General features: G+C 37.6%; 1 protein-coding gene across 2 annotated transcripts in view; it reads left to right on the top strand.

Moving 5' to 3' along the window:
- Window positions 1-20,235, top strand: part of LOC118734152 (rho GTPase-activating protein 190) — a 308,075-nt gene that overhangs the window by 42,347 nt on the left and 245,493 nt on the right. For both annotated transcript variants that reach the window (XM_036463870.1, XM_036463869.1), the window contains exon 3: window positions 3,654-3,947. In XM_036463870.1, the coding sequence (XP_036319763.1) occupies window positions 3,654-3,947 (294 nt within the window). The remainder of the gene's footprint in view (window positions 1-3,653; window positions 3,948-20,235) is intronic.

Genomic DNA, 20,235 nt, shown 5'->3' with positions numbered 1-20,235 from the left:
GTTTTCCCAAGCCAATGGAAGAAGGCGAGACTGGTGCTTATACCCAAGGGTAAAGGGGACCCAAACTCTCCTTCATCCTTCCGGCCACTCTGCATGCTAGACACAGCAGGCAAAATGATGGAGAGTCTGCTCAAAATACGCTTGACGTCAGCCATAGAAAGCGAGGGAGGCCTTTCACCCCGACAACATGGCTTCAGGAAGGGACACTCAACTATAGGAGCAATTGGCGAAGTAGTCGAGGCGGTACATAAGGCCGAAGAAGCCTGCCACCAGGCGCGGCCAATAGTGCTGCTAGTAACACTGGACGTCAAGAACGCCTTCAACTCGGCAAGATGGGACGATATGCTGGAGGCCTTGAAACGGTCATTCAAGGTTCCAACATACTTGCTAGACATGATCCGGGACTACCTCAGAGACCGTTGGCTTTTGTACGACACAACACAAGGTCAGAGAAAGAGACGTATAACCGGCGGAGCGGCACAGGGGTCTGTACTTGGCCCGGACCTCTGGAACGCCACGTATGACAGTCTGTTGCGCACGGAAATGCCGGAGAGCGCCTTCCTTGTCGCCTTCTCGGACGACGTGGCAGCCGTCATAACAGCAAGAAATGTCCAGCTAGCACAGCTCAAGCTAAACCAGGTCATGCGCAACGTCAGTGGATGGATGAGCGATCACGGTCTGCAATTGGCTACAGCCAAAACGGAGATCGTGCTCCTCACCAGGAAACGGATCCCAACAATTATAAATATAATGGTCGGACCTCAACTCGTGACGACTTCTAGGTCTACAAAATACCTAGGGGTGAAGCTTGACAGCAAACTCACATTCTGGGAACACATCCATGGAGTATGTGAAAAAGCTGCGCAGAGCACGGCGGCTCTAAGCCGGCTGATGGCGAACGTGGGCGGCCCGAAGCCATGCCGCAGGAAGCTTCTGATGACAGCGGTCCAATCGGTGCTCCTGTACGGGGCAGAAATATGGGCTGACGCATTGAAAGTCAAAAAATACCGGATTCAAATGTCTTCGGTACAGCGCAGAGGGGCACTACGCATTGCTTCTGCATACCGTACAGTGTCCGCGGACGCGGTTCTAGTTATTTCTGGCGTCATGCCAATTGAGCTACTTGCTTACGAGCGAAAAGAGATTTACAATCTCAGTGCCGAGATAGGTCGAGCAGCTGCCGCGGCAAGGGCGCGCGAGCAACTGATCCAGCAGTGGCAACAAAACTGGAACGCGAGCACAAAAGGTCGATGGACACACTCCCTGATAGCCGACCTTCAAACATGGCTGAACAGACCACATGGGGAAGTCGATTTCTACCTGACGCAATTCCTCGCCGGTCATGGTTACTTCCGAGAATATCTTCATAGAATGGGAAGGGTGGACTCACCGTTCTGTCACTACTGTGGAAACGTCGAAGATAACGTGTACCACACATTCTTCACCTGCGAACACTTCTTGATTTCGCGCAGAATGTTGGAAGAAAGACACGGAGACATAACTCCGAACAACATAGTTGGGGTAATGATTTCCAGCGCAGAAAAGTGGGAAGCAGTTGCGAGATACGTGAAATTCGTACTCCGCTGCAAACGAGAGGACGGTTGTCTACTGAGGACACCCTAATGAAACGCCCCTACAAAAGAGCAGCCCCAAGGCTCTAACAGCGCGCTCCTGCATCTGAAGACATGCATAATTGCGGTGCCAGATGCGGGATTCTTGCGCGGGCGGTGGGAGTTTGGGTTTTAGTGGGCAGACCAACACGCTTCGGTGGGAGTCCCACACTCGGGGAAGGTAGTATAGATACTAGCGCCCCCGGCCAGTGCATAAAGCATTGAAGCATGATTTTCTCACACAAAGGGGAAGGACCTACAGTTTTACGCCGACTCCGAACGGCGATTGTATTTTTATGAGAAGCTGCTTTTCATGGCAGACATACACTCGAAGGTTTGTCATTGCCTACCGAGGGGAGACCGCTGTTAAGAAAAAACCGTTTTTCTATATTTTTTTTGGCGAATTTGCTTTGACCAGGGCTTGAATCAATACATCACTGCAGCTGCCTGCAAAAGATAAAGCCAGCTTCCCGACATAAGCTACTATTCCATACGACGAACACAGATATGGAGTGAACTGTTCGCTTTTGTTCGAGCACTTAGTCAACCAAATTTCATGTGCGGCGTTGGTACAGAAAGGGAGTATTCGCTTACCGAAACTGAGAACACCGATTCGAATCGAAGCTGGCGCAAATTTTCATTTTTTATGTTTTAAAAGTGACTAGTCGCTTTTTATACCCGTTCGGGTATAAAAGGGAACAATGAGTATCTTCATAGGACATGCAGGAACAAAAGCGAACAGTTCATTCCATATAAAGAGATCAAAAGTGGTATTAGTCGCATTTGAATATTTACCACTATACAGTACTTTCATTGACGTTTATAGTAAGGTCAAACACGTTTCTGTTTGATTTTACTATTTCCCCCTCGGTGTGAAATTAGTAGAAAATGAGTTCGATCTTTGGGTCCCTCATAAATCTCTCGTACACAAACGAAGGCGAAAAGATGATGATTTGGGTCACACGCAAGATGAAATGAGTTTTTTTTATTTAAATTGTTAAGTCCTAGAACCAAAGCAGAATATCATCAACGCTTGGGAGGAAATAAAAACTGTTTACCCAAAACTTTACGGACTTTTGAAAAAACTGTAATTTAGTTGGTACCTCGGTGTCCGCTGAGCGCCTTTTTTCAAAAGCTGGTGCTACAGCCACCGAGAAACGCAACCGCTTAGCAACAAAACGCTTATCAAAGCTTTTGTTTTTGCAAACTTGGTTGAATAATAAATAATTATCGCCGCTAAAAATATTCGTTTTATTTTATTTAAGGGTAATTAACAAGAGAATTAGAAATTTTTTTATGGAAATGTGTTTTTGTGAATACTCACTGTAAAAAAGTGCCTTAAAAATTCGAGTAATCGATTATTTCTCAATAACTGCAATTAAGTTTTTTGCATCCCTAATTATGACACTATTGAAGTAAATGAGCGATATGTACATATGATTTACATATGTTAACTTTATTACCGCTTGCTGCTCCAAGGAGAAGTTCTCAGGCATAAGACTTAAAATTTAAAAAAAGTTGGCAGCTCAATTTTCACTGTTATTCATAAAATATGCGGTTTTATGTGCAAACTGAAACTTACAAATTTTTATAGAACTACATATGTATACAGCGGCCGCTGTGGTGTAGTGGTTAGAAGAGCGCATTACAATTCCGCATTTAGTATAACTATGTATAAATTCTGTTCTTTAAACAGTGGTGAAATAAACTTGGAAATTGTCTTTATTATAACCAGCACATTTGATTTTAAAATCAGATAAAAAGTAGTGAAGTAAGTTATGGATAAGCGCATCAAGAACGAAAATAAAATATTTTTACCTAAAAAAAATCCCTCAGGTACTATAAGAAACCCATTTTCATTTTGTATTGGACTCTACCTATAACCTGCACTATATTATGTATCCGGTGTATTCCTTTTTTTTTGTAGCACTGCGCTATCTAAGAAACAGTCTAAGTGGAATTATAGCTTTTTGCTTTAGAACTTTTCATATGTACACCAATGCATACATAAATATATGTACTTGTTTGATTTTTTTTTTCTAGATGGAAGCACCAGTTTAAACTTTTATTGGAAGAGTCTGGATTTGTGACCCCGGGAAAACAGTTATCTGAAGTTCGTGTTCTCTTCATGGGGCGTGAATGTTTCGAGGCTTTATCAGAACATGACTGTCAACAAATTTATGATATTCATCAAGACGAAATAATTGAGAAGAGTAAGCAAAACTTCATAGAACTATTGCTGGAGAACGCCCAATTTTTTCAACAGTTTAAAAATGTGGATATCATTACCCAAGAAGATGTTCGGGCTATAACAGATCTTATACAGGACGATTCCAGGTAATTTTTTAACCGGCTTCAAAAAATAGCTGAGGTTATCTATTTATCGTGTATAGTTTTTTTTTATATTTGTTCGTGAACCGATTTGAAGGATTCTTTTCGCGATGAGTTAAGGACAGCCCCACAATGGTGGTACTTAAATTTTATCAACGTCGGTTGGGTAATGATCATTATCTTTAATGATAATGATAATTGTGGTAATGATGAAAATAATTCGAATGGGAACGATGACACGAGTTTACCCATCACAAAAAAAAATAAAAAATAACCTAAAAAATAAAGAACAATCTTCACAAAATAAAACACAAGTGTGATAAAACAAAACGAAAAAATTGTTTCTTACACTTAAGTATATACTGAAGAATTATAAAAAATAAATTAAATACTTATATTTGAAGCCGAGAGGGTAAACTACTTACCTACCTCATACTGCTAAAACAGTCGTTTTCATCAAAATTAGGTAGAACCTTAAATAACTCAAAGCTCATGATTCTCATTATCGATTTGTATCATCGACTTGCATTATAAGCAGCATTAGTACATAACATTCCGTAAACCGGCTGTTCAAACCGAAATGTGAATGTAGGCACAGTAAAAATTTATTACAAAGTAATCGTGCATGGATCATAAAGTAGGTTCTCGGCCCCCCATAGTTATGTTTCATTTATAAAAGTTGGTTTTTACTTTTAAACAAAACAAAAAAACTTATCATATTTTTTTTACCTAAATATTTTTTAAGAACTAAAAGATAGATAATTCCTTGATATGAGTGTTTTTGCTCCTACCAAAAATACTTGCTTCTCAAAGCGGTTGAGGCCAACAATTTCAGTTTGACCTCCGCATCATACTTTTGCTATACATAGCGTCGCTGTAGTTCATAAGCATGAATGAAGCTTTTCTACCAATTCCACGACGGGCGGTTGTACGTACCGGAATGACTTGGGTTTCACCCGACCAACGGCTGTTGTGCTGGTGATATAACCCCGTTTAGATTGGTGAAGTCGTTTAATCGTTGTTCGTCCCTGAGCGATACCAGCGGGATGCTCCGCGGACCAGAAACTTACTGCTACTGTGTATGCCAAAAAACCAACCTTCATTCAGCTCTAACTTCCGTGTGAGGACTAACCAGCAGCTCTTGGCCCCTCATACAGTCTTCTCAGTGTGTCAGTCCAGAATATATCGTAACGTGACATAAGTTATGTGCAATTCCTGCCTGGGGTGGTGCCACTTTAAAGTATGTTCTGGTCTGCGTACCACCCGTGAATGGAAAAATAGCTACCACAGTCCCTGTTTAGAGCTCTGCAGCCGCATTCGTCATACGAGATGCCGCCGATCGCCACCCCCAGGCAGCAACTTCAACAGCGGCAAATGCAAAGGGTACTATGCAATGCTATGCAACACCACTTATCCTTCACCCCCCTACAAGCTTGTTAGCTTTAAAATATCCGCATCCGCATTCGCATCCGCGGATGTTTAAAATTCCACATTCCTAATATGTACATTAGAGTGGTTCAAACAAATTTTTTTTTGGAAATTCATAAACGCTACCTCAAATTATTGTTATTTGTGATAAAAAAAGAGAAACGTGTTTTTTTATTTTGAAAAAAAAGTTTTCTTAGAGGTCGCGCTGGTCGGTTTTTTATAAAAACGCTGATGTTCTCATTTTTTTTATATTCTTGACATGTTAAAATGCAGCTAAAAATTTGTTTTTTACATATAATTACTCTGGTATTATTGGGGAACATTCCCTTAATTACATACCTGTCTTGGGCAGTTAGAATGGGCCTACTGCCCGAAAATATGCTCTCGAAAAGAGACTAGTAAAATTTAAACGTTGACACTGAACGATTTACGCATTGCCATGGGTTGGACCTTGTTACCAGGGGGTTTCTGGGGTTGCTAGTTAGGGATCTGAAGTCAGTTTTTCTAAATTCAAAATGGCGGATCCAAAATGGCGGTCAATTAAAAAAAAATGATTGGATTCGTTCGAAACCCGGCACTCGAGAGTTTTTGTGGTCGCCGATTACAAATCTGAAGTCAATTTTTTTAAATTCAAAATGGCGGATCCAATATGGCGATCAAATAAAAAAAAGTACTAAAATTAAAACGTTGATACTGAACTTTTTAAACATTGTCAAGGGTTAAAACACTGTGGTAACCCTAAGTTTCGCATTGAAATCGTACACGATATGGCAACTGCATTTTTAGCATACTCTTCTTATTTAGACATTCGCATTAAAGTTTCCCGCTACTCAATCCGAACCTTCTAGAAATATTTTCATCAGGTGATCGGAGTACTTAAATTCCTGCTTCAACAAATACTGTATTAATTACCGGTCTTGTCTCGTGATCACAGACAGTGATATTGTATAATTTTAGTAGACATATCTGTAGATAATTAAGAGTTGAATAAAGACTATTGAAGTAAATTGTCTAAAGTGGTGACCCCGAAGAAGTGAACGCGTACAACAAGCTACTACATGCCACCTGGCGAGGAAGAGCAAGGTGCTAGTGGAGCACCCACGAATTACGTGCACAACGGCGTCACTCCGCCAAAACCAATGCAGCACATGACAGCTCAAAGCGATACTGTTGACAGCCTCGCCATGAGGGTGCCTGCTCCAACATTACACGGGCATTCCATCAACAACATTGAGTCCTGGTTCACGTGACTAGAGGCGTACTTTTCAATCATCGGCTTCGGTAAAATGAATGCTGATCAGCGTGACCAAGCCAAATTCAATATTTCGGTTATGCACATGGATGAAAGGCTCCATGAACAGACTTGAAATTATCCGCAATCCACCGGACAAATGCAAGTACGACGCTCTACGACAAGCAATTTTGGCCAGATTCTCCACATCACCTATGGCAAGATCGGAGCAGCTAACATCAGGAATTCAGCTTGGTGACAACAAACCGAGTTTCCTATTAAGACCAGCAACTCATAAAGGACTTCTGGATACAACGACTACCAGTCTCAGCACGCGCAGTCATCGCTGGAGTTACAAAAGCAAATCCTGAAATGACGGTCGAACAGCTAGCATAAATCGCGTACGAAATTGTTGATGACGTACGGGTTAATAGCGTCGATGGAGTGTCCTCATACGAACCACAACATTCTAACCTCAAAAAACCACAAACAACGAGCTCAACTAGCAATAATGGAACTAGCTTGGATGACCGTGTCAGTCAGATGGAGCGCACTTTAGCTCGCATTGAGAAAAAACTTTCATCAACAAACCAAAATCGCAGCCGCTCGGTTACACGACGTCAAGACCACAGCTCTTCAAGTCACCGTAGCCAATTTCAACAACGGAACAATGAACAGCAGATTTGCTGGTACCACAAGAAGTTTAACGCACAAGCAACAGCCCGTGCAGTTTTTCTCAACAGTGTTCAAAAAACTAAGCACTTCGGTGGCATCGCCATCTAATGTCACCGAATCATGTAGCGCGTCCCCAAACATCTATCAAACGCAGCAAGTTCAAACCTCAAACAAATACATTTTTCTTCTACTAATCGCCTTTTTATTCTTGATGCCTTATCAAAAAAACAGTTTTTAATAGATACTGGGGCAGACGTGTCTTTACTTAAGGCCACACCACAAGACCGACTTCGGAAATTTAACACATCGCCAAAACTATACGCTGCTAATCAGTCAACCATCGATACCTTTGGTCAAGTGAGGGTCAAGCTTGACCTGGGTCTTCGGCGCTCCTTTGACTGGATTTTCTTGGTAGCGGATACGCCTTACAGCATTATTGGTGCAGATTTTTTCCGACATTTTAATATACTTATCGACCTCAAAAATGCCGCAATCATTGATAAAGAAACGAATTTGAAAAGTTATGCCGTCGCAACGGTAGACCTATCAACACCAACTCCAAAACTTTTCGACACTAACCACAAATACGCTCATATTTTACGTAATTTTCACGACGTCACACATCTCTCCTCACCTTACGGTTTGCGAGCGGCAACAACCACTGTGACACATTTTATTGAAACTTCCGGCCCACCAGTTTTTGCTTAAACCTCGGCGTCTGCCACCGGAAAAGTTTCGTGCGGTAAAATACGAGTTTGAATACTTGCTGAAAAGCGGCGTTCTTCGGCCGTCGAAGAGCGCTTACGCATCGCCTATTCACGTTGTTCGTAAAGCCAACAATTCCTGGCGACCATGTGGCGATTATCGCGCATTAAATGCACAAACGACTCCCGACAGGTACCTGCTGCCACTAATTCAAGACTTATCTTTAAGTCTCCACAAAAAGAAGATTTTTTCAAAAATTTACTTAACTCGCGGCTAATAAAATTGTGAAGAACCAGCAACTAAGACTTGAGTGTAAATAAGCTGAAGAAACAATTGAAAAAGGAAATAAATTATCTCAATCAAAATTTCTGCGGCAACCACAAAAATGCAGTTGCCAATATAGCAACTCTGTTGCCAGCTTTTAGTTGCCAGTTGCCATCTGTAATACCAATTCAGCCACTGGCCACCCAACTGAAGTTCGGTTGCAATCCGTAATCGACCCATTAATCTACTCATCATGTTGGAGCAGCTCCGGGTAATGGACCATTGAATGTGGCTGAAGTTATGACCACCATAACCAACGGAGTCTCCAAGCAAACGCAACTCCTGAATTTATACGGTAGCAGTTCATAGCAATTACTATTGTATGTGTGTATGATTCATATTTGGGACATTCTATACTTTGATCAAACCGATATTAAGTATTTCTGAGGAGCTCCGGGTAATGGTCGCTCAAACTTGGGTGTGCTTAATGAGCTGTCTTGGCAGATGCGCTGGCAGGAATTGGAGTCTCTATAGTTATAATAAAAACGTAAATATATTCGTAATGTTAGAATTTTACTTGATAATTTCGCAAAATAACACAAAATTCACGTTTTTCATGTATATGTATCAGGGTTGTTGCGAATATTCGCATTCGCACTCGCGACCGCGGAGCTTCCGCATTAATTTTAACATTCGCATTCGCTTTCGCATTCGCAATAATCAATGCGGAGCTTTTGCGAATGCGAATATTGTGCAAGTGCACTGATGAAACGTATATCTGGCAAACAAAATAAAAATTTAAGCTAATATCTTTGGCCTGTGGACATGCTACGTTAAAACTGTCCCCCTAAATCCCTCTCTTTTGTAATTTAAAGTCAAAGAGTAATATCCTTAAATAGGTATTTCCAGCGGAAATGTTCAACGTCTAGCTATAACGAGAATCAACAATTTGCGCGGTAAAAGATAACCTTTCATTAGGTAAGAATTATGTAACTATCTAACATTAAAAAACCGGAGGCATCGCTAGTTTTTTTCTACATAAGAGTAATATTTTTTTTTTCATAAAACGGCTTATTATGATTAAGTTCCGTGTTTTTTTATTTTATTACTTAGCAGAAAAACACTGTTTTTACTACGCAAATACTGTTTGATTGATTACGATGCATTTCATCGAATCATAAGTCCCCACATCGTTTTATGCAATAACAAGATTTTAGTTAGTTGTGGCTTTTTTGTATTTCAGCCACAATGTGAAATGCGCCCTATCCATACTATATTAACGATATGTTGAAAATTTGCGTACATTTGCCTCAAAATATCAAAGCACATTGAGCACATGGAATGAAAAAACAAAACGGATTTGGTATGGTACTGACAGCGGTGAGTAAGTAATTGTGACTTACTAGAATTAGGAAAAGTCGATCTCAGTTGATAAAAAAAAAACTAATTAGAAGCTATTCTTTACAGGTGAACCATTTCAAAAAGTCACCCGGGAACTAAGCAGATCTGAGACCTTCATCCGTGATTCCAATAATTCAAATTATTATAAAAAAACGGGGTTCTTTTTTAACAAAATAACAAGATTTTAAACTAATTCGGCTGACAGCCACGACTTTCAAACCAAGTTTTCTTCGAAATTTTCATTCCCAAAAAATCACATTTTATTTGCCTATTTACAACCTCGCTATAAGCACACATTTTTCAAACCAGTCACAGAAGAAAGGACTACAAATGAATTACAAAAACTAAAATCGAAAATCGCTGATGAGGTTACAGCATCTCCAAATTCTGAAACAACCAAAAGAATGAGAGTGAAGCATTTGCAGCGCCGATGCAATTCTCAGAAAGGAGTTTTTGGATGGAATTTACAATTTTGTCAAGTTTCAAGTTTTTCAAGTTATTCGCCTTGAGCGAGTAGTTATTTAGTGGCGCAGATTTGATTTACGACACAGGCTTTAACCCAATTCCAATTTTTAAATTCAAGTACTAAATAAAAAAAAAAAACATTATTTAAAATTACTACATTTTCCATTTTTTATTTTCCTAATCACCTAATTAACCCACCTAAATTATTTCTTAAAAATACTTGACATCCGCGGATGTTAGCTTTTAACGTCCGCATCCGCATTCGCATCCGCGGATGTCTAAAATTCCACATTCGCAACATCCCTAATTCTAAAAAATCTGAATAAAAAGTTGAAAATCTAGCTGAAACTTTGCCGATTTTTCATAATTTTTGCACAAAGTTTGAAATCTGGATTTTTGTGGTGTTTGTTATATAATGGGCTAGACTGGAAAAATAATAAACGTTAAATAAACAAAAGAAAAATAGCCAAAATTGATCAAAATGTTGCTGGCTTAATTAGCTGATCACAAGTGTATATACATATTAGGGATGTTGCCAGTACGGCACTTATAAAATAAATCTCCATAACAAATTTAAAATACTTCCAGAGATTTTCTATCCTTCCAGAGATATGTATGTATTAAGAAATTTTTAGTATGTATGGAGGCGACATGCCTCCTTTTATAATACCTCACATTTTTTCCATGAGCAATTGATACATTTTGTATACACAACTCCATTCCAAGTTCCAGTATTCTTCCACAAACACTTCCAGTGATATGTGGCAAGAAAAAGTCAATTTGTACAGGAAGTGCTACGCCCCTTTTTCTTATAACCCTAATCTTCTTCCATGAATTTAGAATTGATTTTACATACCCCAGTACCAAGTTCCAGTACTCTACCATGAACACCTCTAGAGATATGCAGTATAAAACAGTAAATTTATACGGGAGGTACCATGTCCCCTTTTCGAAAAACGCAAATTTTTCTTCATGAGTATGGAATTAATTTTGTATACACATCTCGGTGCCAAGTTCCAGTCCTCTGCAATAAACACCTCCAGAGATATGCAGATATGTACTAGTTTCACATACATACATACATATGTATTTTCATACCAAGTACCTTACCCCAAACATTTGAAGAGACATGCAATATGAAACTTTCAGTCAGAATGGGAGGTGCTACGCCTACGTCCATTTTTCTCGTGAATATGAATATGATTTCACACAGCGTTGGCAAAATGTTAATCTGATTAACGATTAAAAATTAACGATTAAAATGTTAATCGCGTCTGACGATTAAAATTAATTAGTCGTAATCAACTGTACGAGTAATGATAAAATTTTTTTAATCGTTAATCGCTTTCTGCGATTAAAAATAAAATCTGATTAAGTTGTCTAGTTTGTCAGAATTCGAAAGCACATAATATAAAATAAATTATAATTATTGTTATTAGTAATACATAGACTGGGAACTTTTACAAACCTAATTTGTAAAACGTTTGTTGGTATAGATCTTAATGAAAATGCACACTAAATTGCTCAGATTGATGAGGAAACCCGACTTAGCCATACCGGATTAACTTGCTTTGTGTGCACAGGAAAATTCCAGCATAAATTAATTAATTACCAAACCTACTTGATCAAATTAATCATGATTAACTGTAATCAGATTGAATTTAATCGAATTAACTAATTGATTAAAAAATCAATCGATTAATGCCAACATCCAGTTCTCTCCCACAAATACTTCCAGAGATATGTATAGAATATGAAAATTCCAATTTGTATGGGAGGGGCCTACAGTTATCGGACTTACTTTAAGTCTAAGACCATCCTTGCGAAATCCGTAGTAAGTGTACCAAATTGCGTTCTGATCGGGAAACCGGTTAAGGAAGTAGCCTATTTTTCAATCCATTTCATAAACCATCTGTGAGCACAATTTCATTTTCAAACAGGTAGAAATTCTTAAAAAAGTAGCCTATTTTCCAATCTAGGTCATAAGCTATCTGTGTGCAAACTTTCATGCAAATCAGTTCAGTCATTTCCGCGTATTAATTTAATTAAACTTTTCAAATAGGTGGCAACTCTTAAAATAGTAGCCTATTCTCCAACGTAGGTCATAAGCTATCTCTATGCGAAATTTCATGCAAATCTGTTCAGTCGTTTCCGCGTATTAATATAATTAAACTTTTTAACAGGTGGCAACTCTTCCAAAAAATTAGCCTATTTCCCACTATAGGTCATAAGCTATCTGCTTGGAAAATTTCATGCAAATCCGTTCAGACTTCCACGTATTAATTTAATTAAATTTTTTTAGCAGGTGGCAACAAAAAAGTAGCCTATTTTCCAACCTTGCTCATAAGCTATCTGTGTGAAAACTTCCATGCAAATCAGTTCACTCATTTCCACGTATTAATTAAATTAAACTTTTTTAACAGGTGGCAACTCTTAAAAAAATAGCCTATTAACCAATCAGGCACATAAGCTATCTGGATTTAATGCAAATGCGTTCAGCCGTTTCCGCGTGATGATTTCCCAAACATCCAAACATACAAACTTTCACATTTATAATATTAGTAAAATATATACATATAATCTTACAATGGATATTTTTTTTATTTTAAATTTACATTTAAGAAAACTCCACTCAGTGCAATAATTACGATTTGAGTTTTTCAGTTTATAGAAACACAAGCGTTAATTATGTACTTAACTATTGATTATTCTTAATTAGGCATTGATATTACCCTTCACCTACATTTTGTTCATAAATAACACATAATTACATATATTTTATCCTCGAAAAGAACTTTTTCTAATCATGAGGCGAAATTCCCCACAGTTAGTGTTGCCGTGCGCGCAAAACGAAAACGCTGCACACAACCCAAAAGTACTCCCGGGGACCAATTGGTGAAAAACTTCGAAAAAGTTGATTACTGTAGTCACTGCTGGACACATATCAATTTAGAGATTCGGCGATTGGCATAAGCGAAAGAAGTGGGGAAAACACGTGAAAACTGGCTAATTCTCCTCTGGTGTGAGCCAATTTTGGTCGACCGTATGATCGCTGTTCAACTCGGCGGAGCGCAATATTACATTGAAAATTGAAGCGATGTGAGAGCTATTTTGGACGAATATTCACACTGCATCCCTCGGTGGACAGAGTCAAACCTCGAGTGACCAGAAAGCTGCACCAACTATCAAAACCCAGTGCGGCTCTTGTTTTTACCAGCGGTGAAGTTCAGGTGGCCATCGGGAAGCCGAAAGTCTCCAAAGCCATTGGTCCCGACGGAATATGCATACTTATGCTGGGTACAGCGAGAGTTGACTACCCAAACAAGGTCCACCATTACAGACGTGTGGAAAGCGGAGTCGTATCGTCCGATAATACTTCTCCCTCAAAGCGAAGACACTAGAGGCCTTGTTACTCCCGCATTTAACGTACTACCTGCCCCCAGCTAATCATCATCACGGCTTCCACAAGGTACACGGCACCCCACAGCGCCGTGCCCCTGGGAGAGACCTGTCAAAGGCGTTAATCACCGTCTCTCACTCCACGCTACTAGAAGACATTGAGGTCTCCTCTCTCCCAAAGGAGCCTAAAGGGTGGTCAGCAAATTATCTGATTGGTCAACATCCGTCAGTCATCTCACACACAGTCACGGATCAAACGCCAGAACTCAGAAAAAATAAACAGGGTTCTGCAGGGTGGCGCTCCCTTCCCGCTTATCTTTAATTTGTATATCTCGAGGCTTCCTAAACCACCATAGTGAGTTTCCATCATCTAATGCGCTGGCGATTGTTCGATATTGACGTCCGGCAATATAATTAATGACCAGTGCTCAAAGAAAACGATTATCTCCAAACGTTTTCACTGAAAGGAGCCTCTCCCCTACGAAATCCTCGGTAAGCATTTTCAGGCTACAGCTGGGAATTCACGTCGTCGACGTACCTATTCCGACAGTGAACAACCCGAAAATTCTTGGGGTAACCTTTTATAGCTAGCCCCCTCTTTTGCTCTGCACTCACCGGCAGAACTTGGGCCAAAGACAAACAAATGTTGCCAGCATACAATGAATTTGGTCTGCCGCTGGTAAACTATGCTGCGACTGAGTGGTCGCCGGGGACAAGTGGGCGAAGCTACAACGCTGCCATAATATAGCACTCCGGACAGGTACAGGATGCCTTCTGATGTTGCGTGAACATCACCTCCATATCGAGGCTCAGATGCTCCCAGTAAAGGAGCACAACATCATGCTCAGCAAGCTGTTTCTCGTCGGCTACTAGAGGTGTGTACACCCTACCAGACACTTAGCGCGCTCTAAAAGGCTTTATAACTCGGAAAAGTAAAAAAAAGGCCCTGAGAAAAGGACTTGATCTTTCGATTGAGATAACTTAAAAACAATATTAAAAATGACCATAATTGAGAAAAATTACAAATAAATTTTCGTTCAGAATTTTCACCATGAAAGTGGAAAAATTTTCATAGTTTTCGAATTATTTTTCCCATTTTCTGTCTGCTTCCCAGCTAGTCGAAAAGTAGCTTGTTTTGTACCGCTCAGCGCGCTTGGGACATTTGAATTGCCCCATATGTATAAACATATTTGAAAAGAAACCAAAAAAATTTAAAAAGTAGTAGTTATGTAGAAAAGGAGTATCTATGTATTGCTTTATTTTGGTACTTTTCACTTTTCAGTCCGATATTTGCGTGGTGGTCACACGCGAGAAACAAAATGGATAAGTATTCAAAATTTATTATTTGTATTTAAATGATAAATAACAAATTCCTTTATCTAATAAGGTAGCATCATCATATTAAAACGACCAATAACCTTTAGAAGGTGCAAAATGTAACCAATAGCTCGATTTATATTATATTATGGATCATAATATGCATTTGGAACTAGTAATGCAACTAGTACGAAAGCGACAATTGTCACCGACCCCGCTGCAGGGTTAGAAACGATTACTTTGACACCTATTATTATATTTCTCTTTGGTTTGATTCTCAGCACTTATATTTGTATACTTAAAACTGTAAACTTTTAATTTGTTTGTAATAAATGTATTTACGCGTTCAAATTGTGATTGTTTTTATTTTATTTTCTGTCTTTATTTGAAAGTTAGTTTTCCGATTGCCAGATGAATTAGATATATGAGATATTCTTTTTCATATCGGACACCAAATTTGGTGTCACACCTTCGATTGGCTTCAAATTTTTTTTATGGGTTCTATACATGAAATAAGCTAACGAGGATTTTTTGGCTTTTTTCTTTGGAGATATGATCTATCAAAGTTTTAATTTTTTCGTGATTCTGACTAATCATGTACTCCATCAAATCGTTATGTCTCGGGTTCTGCCCATCGTAGAGACTTCATCTTAACGTCGATTTGAGGCTAAAGAAACGGGCTTAATATTTCTATATATAAGATGGTCACGATTGTCCTAAAGCTAACATAGCTATTAACAGTTGAACTTTTTGAAGTTGATTTGCATAGTAAAGACCAGTAAGTTAGGGATTTAAAATCATACCATCGTGATCCTTGTTTAATTCTCTATAAAAAACGTGCTTCAAAAAATGGGGGTTTTTCAAGAACTATTTTTAAAATATTTTTCTTTATGACGAGAAGGTTTATTTTGTGAGAATCAACAATTTGTTGTGGAACAAATATTTTTAACGAAGCGATATTCTGGCGAAATCCGCAATAAAATCTGCGTTTTGCTAATTTTAGTCCTGCAATTGCCACACCCATTTCTAGGGGTTTGTCGCCTTAAAAAAAAAATTTCGTCATACAAATATTATGTCTGGATAGGTATTCTATCGGAATCCGCAATCAAATTTTACTTTTTGCAAAAACCCGATGTTTAACACCTTACCAAATATATCTTAACATAAGTTTTCGGAAAAAAATTACAAAAAGTTTTTGATTCTCACAAAATAAACCATCTCGTCATAAAGAAAAATATTTTAAAAATAGTTCTTGAGAAACCCCAATTTTTTTAACCACGTTTTTTATAGAGAATTAAACAAGGATTACGGTGGTATTATTTTAAATCTCTAATTTACAGGTCTTCACTATGCAAATCAACTTCAAAGAGTTCAACTGTTAATAGCTAAGTTAGCTTTAGGACAATCTTGACCATCTTATATATATAAATGTTAAGCCCGTTTCTTAGCTTTGGAATGACATAATTTTTTTTACGAAATCTGTCTAACTTAAAAAAGAATGGCTCATATGCAAAAAAGCATAGTTGTGTGGCATATTTAGAGGAATTTTATTAAAAATATGTGGAAAAAAAAATGATATGGCAGCATGATTCTCCCACGGCTCTCTTTGCACTTAGAAACTTTACTTAAAAATCAAAAATCTATAGTTCTCCAAATTTCTGAGTGAAGTTGTTTCTTTGGGTAACTAAATACACGCGCTGCTCATATGCCAGATATACCATCAAGTCAAGTCTAAGGGTCAAATTCACAGTGCGTACTGAAAATCTGTAGTTAACTGCCGATTCTGATATAACTACGCACTGTGAATTTGGCCTTTACCGCCCTATTCCCACAACATTGACAAAATTCATCGTATGACTATTGTCACAATTATTGCGCCTAAAACACAATATGTATAAACATTGAGGTTGTTTCGCCGTTGTCGCGTACTCAGTAGGTCATAACAACAACACTGACAATTGTCACCATACGAGAGTTTAAAATAAATTTGCGACGTAGTATTAGGCGCAGTAGTAAAGGCAATAGTCAGCCGCTGAGTTTTGTCAGTGTTGTGGGAATAGGGCGGTTAGTATTGCATAACGGAGCTTTTACTTCATAGCCTGTGGTTAACCAAAAAACTTGCTTTCGTTTGATTGTGGATTGTGTGGAAATTTTTTGTTGAAAACCGATAACTTAACGGTAACCTTAAATTACAGGCTAGTACGATAAATGTTTGGTTATGTTCTAAGAATCCTCATAAACGCAATTAATGCATTGATTTGTAATAACGTTTTTCGCGGTATTTTGAAGTTGTTTATATAGCGAATGCAATTAATAAAAATTCGCGTTGATTCTTTGTAATTTCCCTTGCGAGCGCTTTTGTGAATTTTTTCCATAAAAACTCATGTTCATATGGAAAAACTGCTCAAGACCGTCATTAAATAAAAGAATCAACGCAAATTTAAGCGTTTCAAAGTTACATTGCATAATGCATACTCTAACGCCTGTTTGAAATTTCACTGAAAATTCCTGATTTTTTAAATTTTTTCGTTTGAAATTTTAATTTATAAGGGTTGTGTTATAAGTTAACTTTATTGAAAAAGTAGCAGGATTTCAACTTGAAAAACATTGTGAATATTCAGCCTCATTGCGAGTGTCGTGTCGAATGCAAGTCGTTTTTCGAGAGTCGAGTCTTATCGAACTTTTTACTGAATCTGAATGAACTCGAAAATATCGTTGCCAGCTTGGGATGCGGCACTTTGATGATTCGAAATCAGCTGGTGCGAAGGAAACAATAGACATTTATGTATGTCATTTTGTTCACGCTGCTCCAGCAGTGGCAATGGCCGAGTGAGCAAAGCACTAGACTGTCATTTGAGAGATCCGAGTTCGAGTCCGAGACCTCGGCATAGGGACTTTTGTTTCCTTTTTTAACCGAGTTCACAAAAAGAGAAGGTTATCAATTTATCGGAATAATTTTTTTTAATGTATCTTACCGTATATCTTTGGACCACGTTAACCGATTTCGATAATTTCATCGGAAGGGTGGTACCTTAAGGGTGGTCCCATACTAATTTTGCTTACATACGATAATTGGATCGTGAAGAAATTAACGATAATCTTTAATTTTTATATGAGAATTGAAGTCGGTTTTGTTTTTGATTAAAAATTACTTGTTTATTTCTTTTTTTTATATTATTTTTACTTAAGATTTAGTTCTTTTAAAAAATAAAAATATATTTTTGTTAAGGTGCTCGTAAACGATGAGAGTAAATACCTTGAGAATAGGATTTCACTCTCATTCTCACCGTCTAACAAGTAATGAGAGTTGGTATCAGGGATGCCGTTTGGGTCTAAATAGATCCAATTGGATACATTTTTAGCCGAATTTTTGCGGGATACTTATTTTTTCCGGTCAGTATAAATGTGGATACTTTTTTAAATAGGCCAAAATTTTATATTTCCTATAAAGTTTTTTTCGTTCAAAAATCGATTTTCATTAAAGATGGTAGAAAGCATTACGTTTTCTGAACGTATAAAGAATCGCTATTAAGCGTGAAATTAAAGCATTTTATTTTTTGTGAACGAAGCAATGAACATATGAACAGATCTCACCAAAATAGGTATAAGAGCAATTGCTTTAATTAGCTTAAAAGGATGCTTTAAGCAAGATCTTAATATACATATCGTCGTTTAAAGTACAAAACCGCGTATCAACAAAATGCAAAACCGCGTATGTGACGTTGCATAAATTATTTTCTAGAGAGTAAAAACACTCATATTTCAAAATGGTTCTCTTTTTTATAAAGCAATCGCATTTCTGGCTAGTATATTTCAGGACGAATGGATAAGGATGGAGCCAAGAGCTTGTTTGAGCAAATCCAATTTTTGGCAGCAAATGTCAGTTACGCGGTTTTGCAGAATGGCGATACGCGGTTTTGTACTTTAAACGACGATATACATATATAAAGTAAATTATACTCTTTCTGTAGTAATATGTTTCATATCACATATTTTCATTTGTTAATTTAAAAAGAAAGAAGATTTCAATGCAGTTCAAAAAAACTAAATTTGATTTATTTAAGGAGACTTTTATGAATTTTACTGAAAAGACTTTAAATATACTCTAAACAAATTTTATTTATTTGCGCATATTAAGAGAGGTAACCAGTTTCCTCTTTTAATGTGTGCAAATTCGCACGCCGTGTAATGAAATTAATCATTTCCTGTTTACTCTTACATACCAAATTTGACGCAAGAGCAAAATTACACATAAAATGTTTAAAACAAAGTAATGTTTATTATTAGTAGGAAATGAGTAGTCCACTTGCAAACAGCGTTATGTGATTTTATAATAGAAAGTCATAAATTTGAAAAAGTGACTACGACAACAAGTAACATTTAAATTGAATCTTTTTATTATTACCTGAAAATTTGTATAAATAGGAGCCTTATAAAATTGTAACATAACATAACATGTCATAAGATAACATTAACAGTATATACGACCTAAAGCAGCTTTCTAAGTTCATCAGAAGATTGATACTTTTGAAAGTTCATAAATAAGTATGATAGCGACTTTTGGAAGAAGATTTAACATTTGATGCTATTTTTTTCAAAATATAAAAAGATTTTGCACTCTGTTGTTAGGGGACATGAAACTACTTTAAATACTGGTACGTAAACCGCCAAAAACTAAGAATCGAAAAAATTTTACATAGCGCACTTTGCAAGTAGACTACTCAAATGTATTTGTAGTTTGAAAATTTTTGCAATTTTAAACATTCTATATATGTGTATTTATGTGTATATTTTAAAGATCCCAAGTTCAAAATCAAATACTGAACATCTTATAGTATATTTATACAGATTCTTGTTGAAAAGTAGATACTTTTCAGTAGTAGTTTTACATGCTCTTTTTAGAGTGTACTTGCTACTTATTATATTTACTTTGCAAAATACTTATGCACAAAAAATGTACTTTATAAATTGAAATTACAAATGCTTGATTTTATGCACATGTATTCCAAGTCCTTAGGATGGGTTAAATTATGTCTTTTTCATGAAAATGTTTGGTTTTCTTACAAATTATGAGATGTATATGTAACAAAAAAAAATTGGATACATTTGGATACATTTTTGGCTTGGTCAGGGATACATTTTCTTGAGACGGCGCGGCAACACTGGTTGGTATTCGTTCTTATCGTGGAGTTCTCATAAGTTCTCAGCACTGGAATATTCTTACCCGTGTAACAAGGGTGTTTGAGAGTTTTCTTACACTCTCACTCAAATTCTCAGCTCTCATATGCTATGCGTTGCGAATTTTTATTCTCAGCCGTATACAGTGTAAGATGCCCAATAACGCAAGAGTGATAGAAAACAAGATTGCGCAAATCAAGCTGTGAGCAACCGGTTGTGATGTCATAAAAG

This window comes from Rhagoletis pomonella, unplaced genomic scaffold, assembly GCF_013731165.1.
Source record: "Rhagoletis pomonella isolate Grant_MI unplaced genomic scaffold, Rhpom_1.0 Rhpom_scaffold_00002, whole genome shotgun sequence".
In the NCBI taxonomy this organism is placed as follows: domain Eukaryota; kingdom Metazoa; phylum Arthropoda; class Insecta; order Diptera; family Tephritidae; genus Rhagoletis; species Rhagoletis pomonella.
The sequence above is the reverse complement of the archived record's forward strand: the minus strand, read 5'-3'. Positions and strand labels throughout refer to the sequence as shown.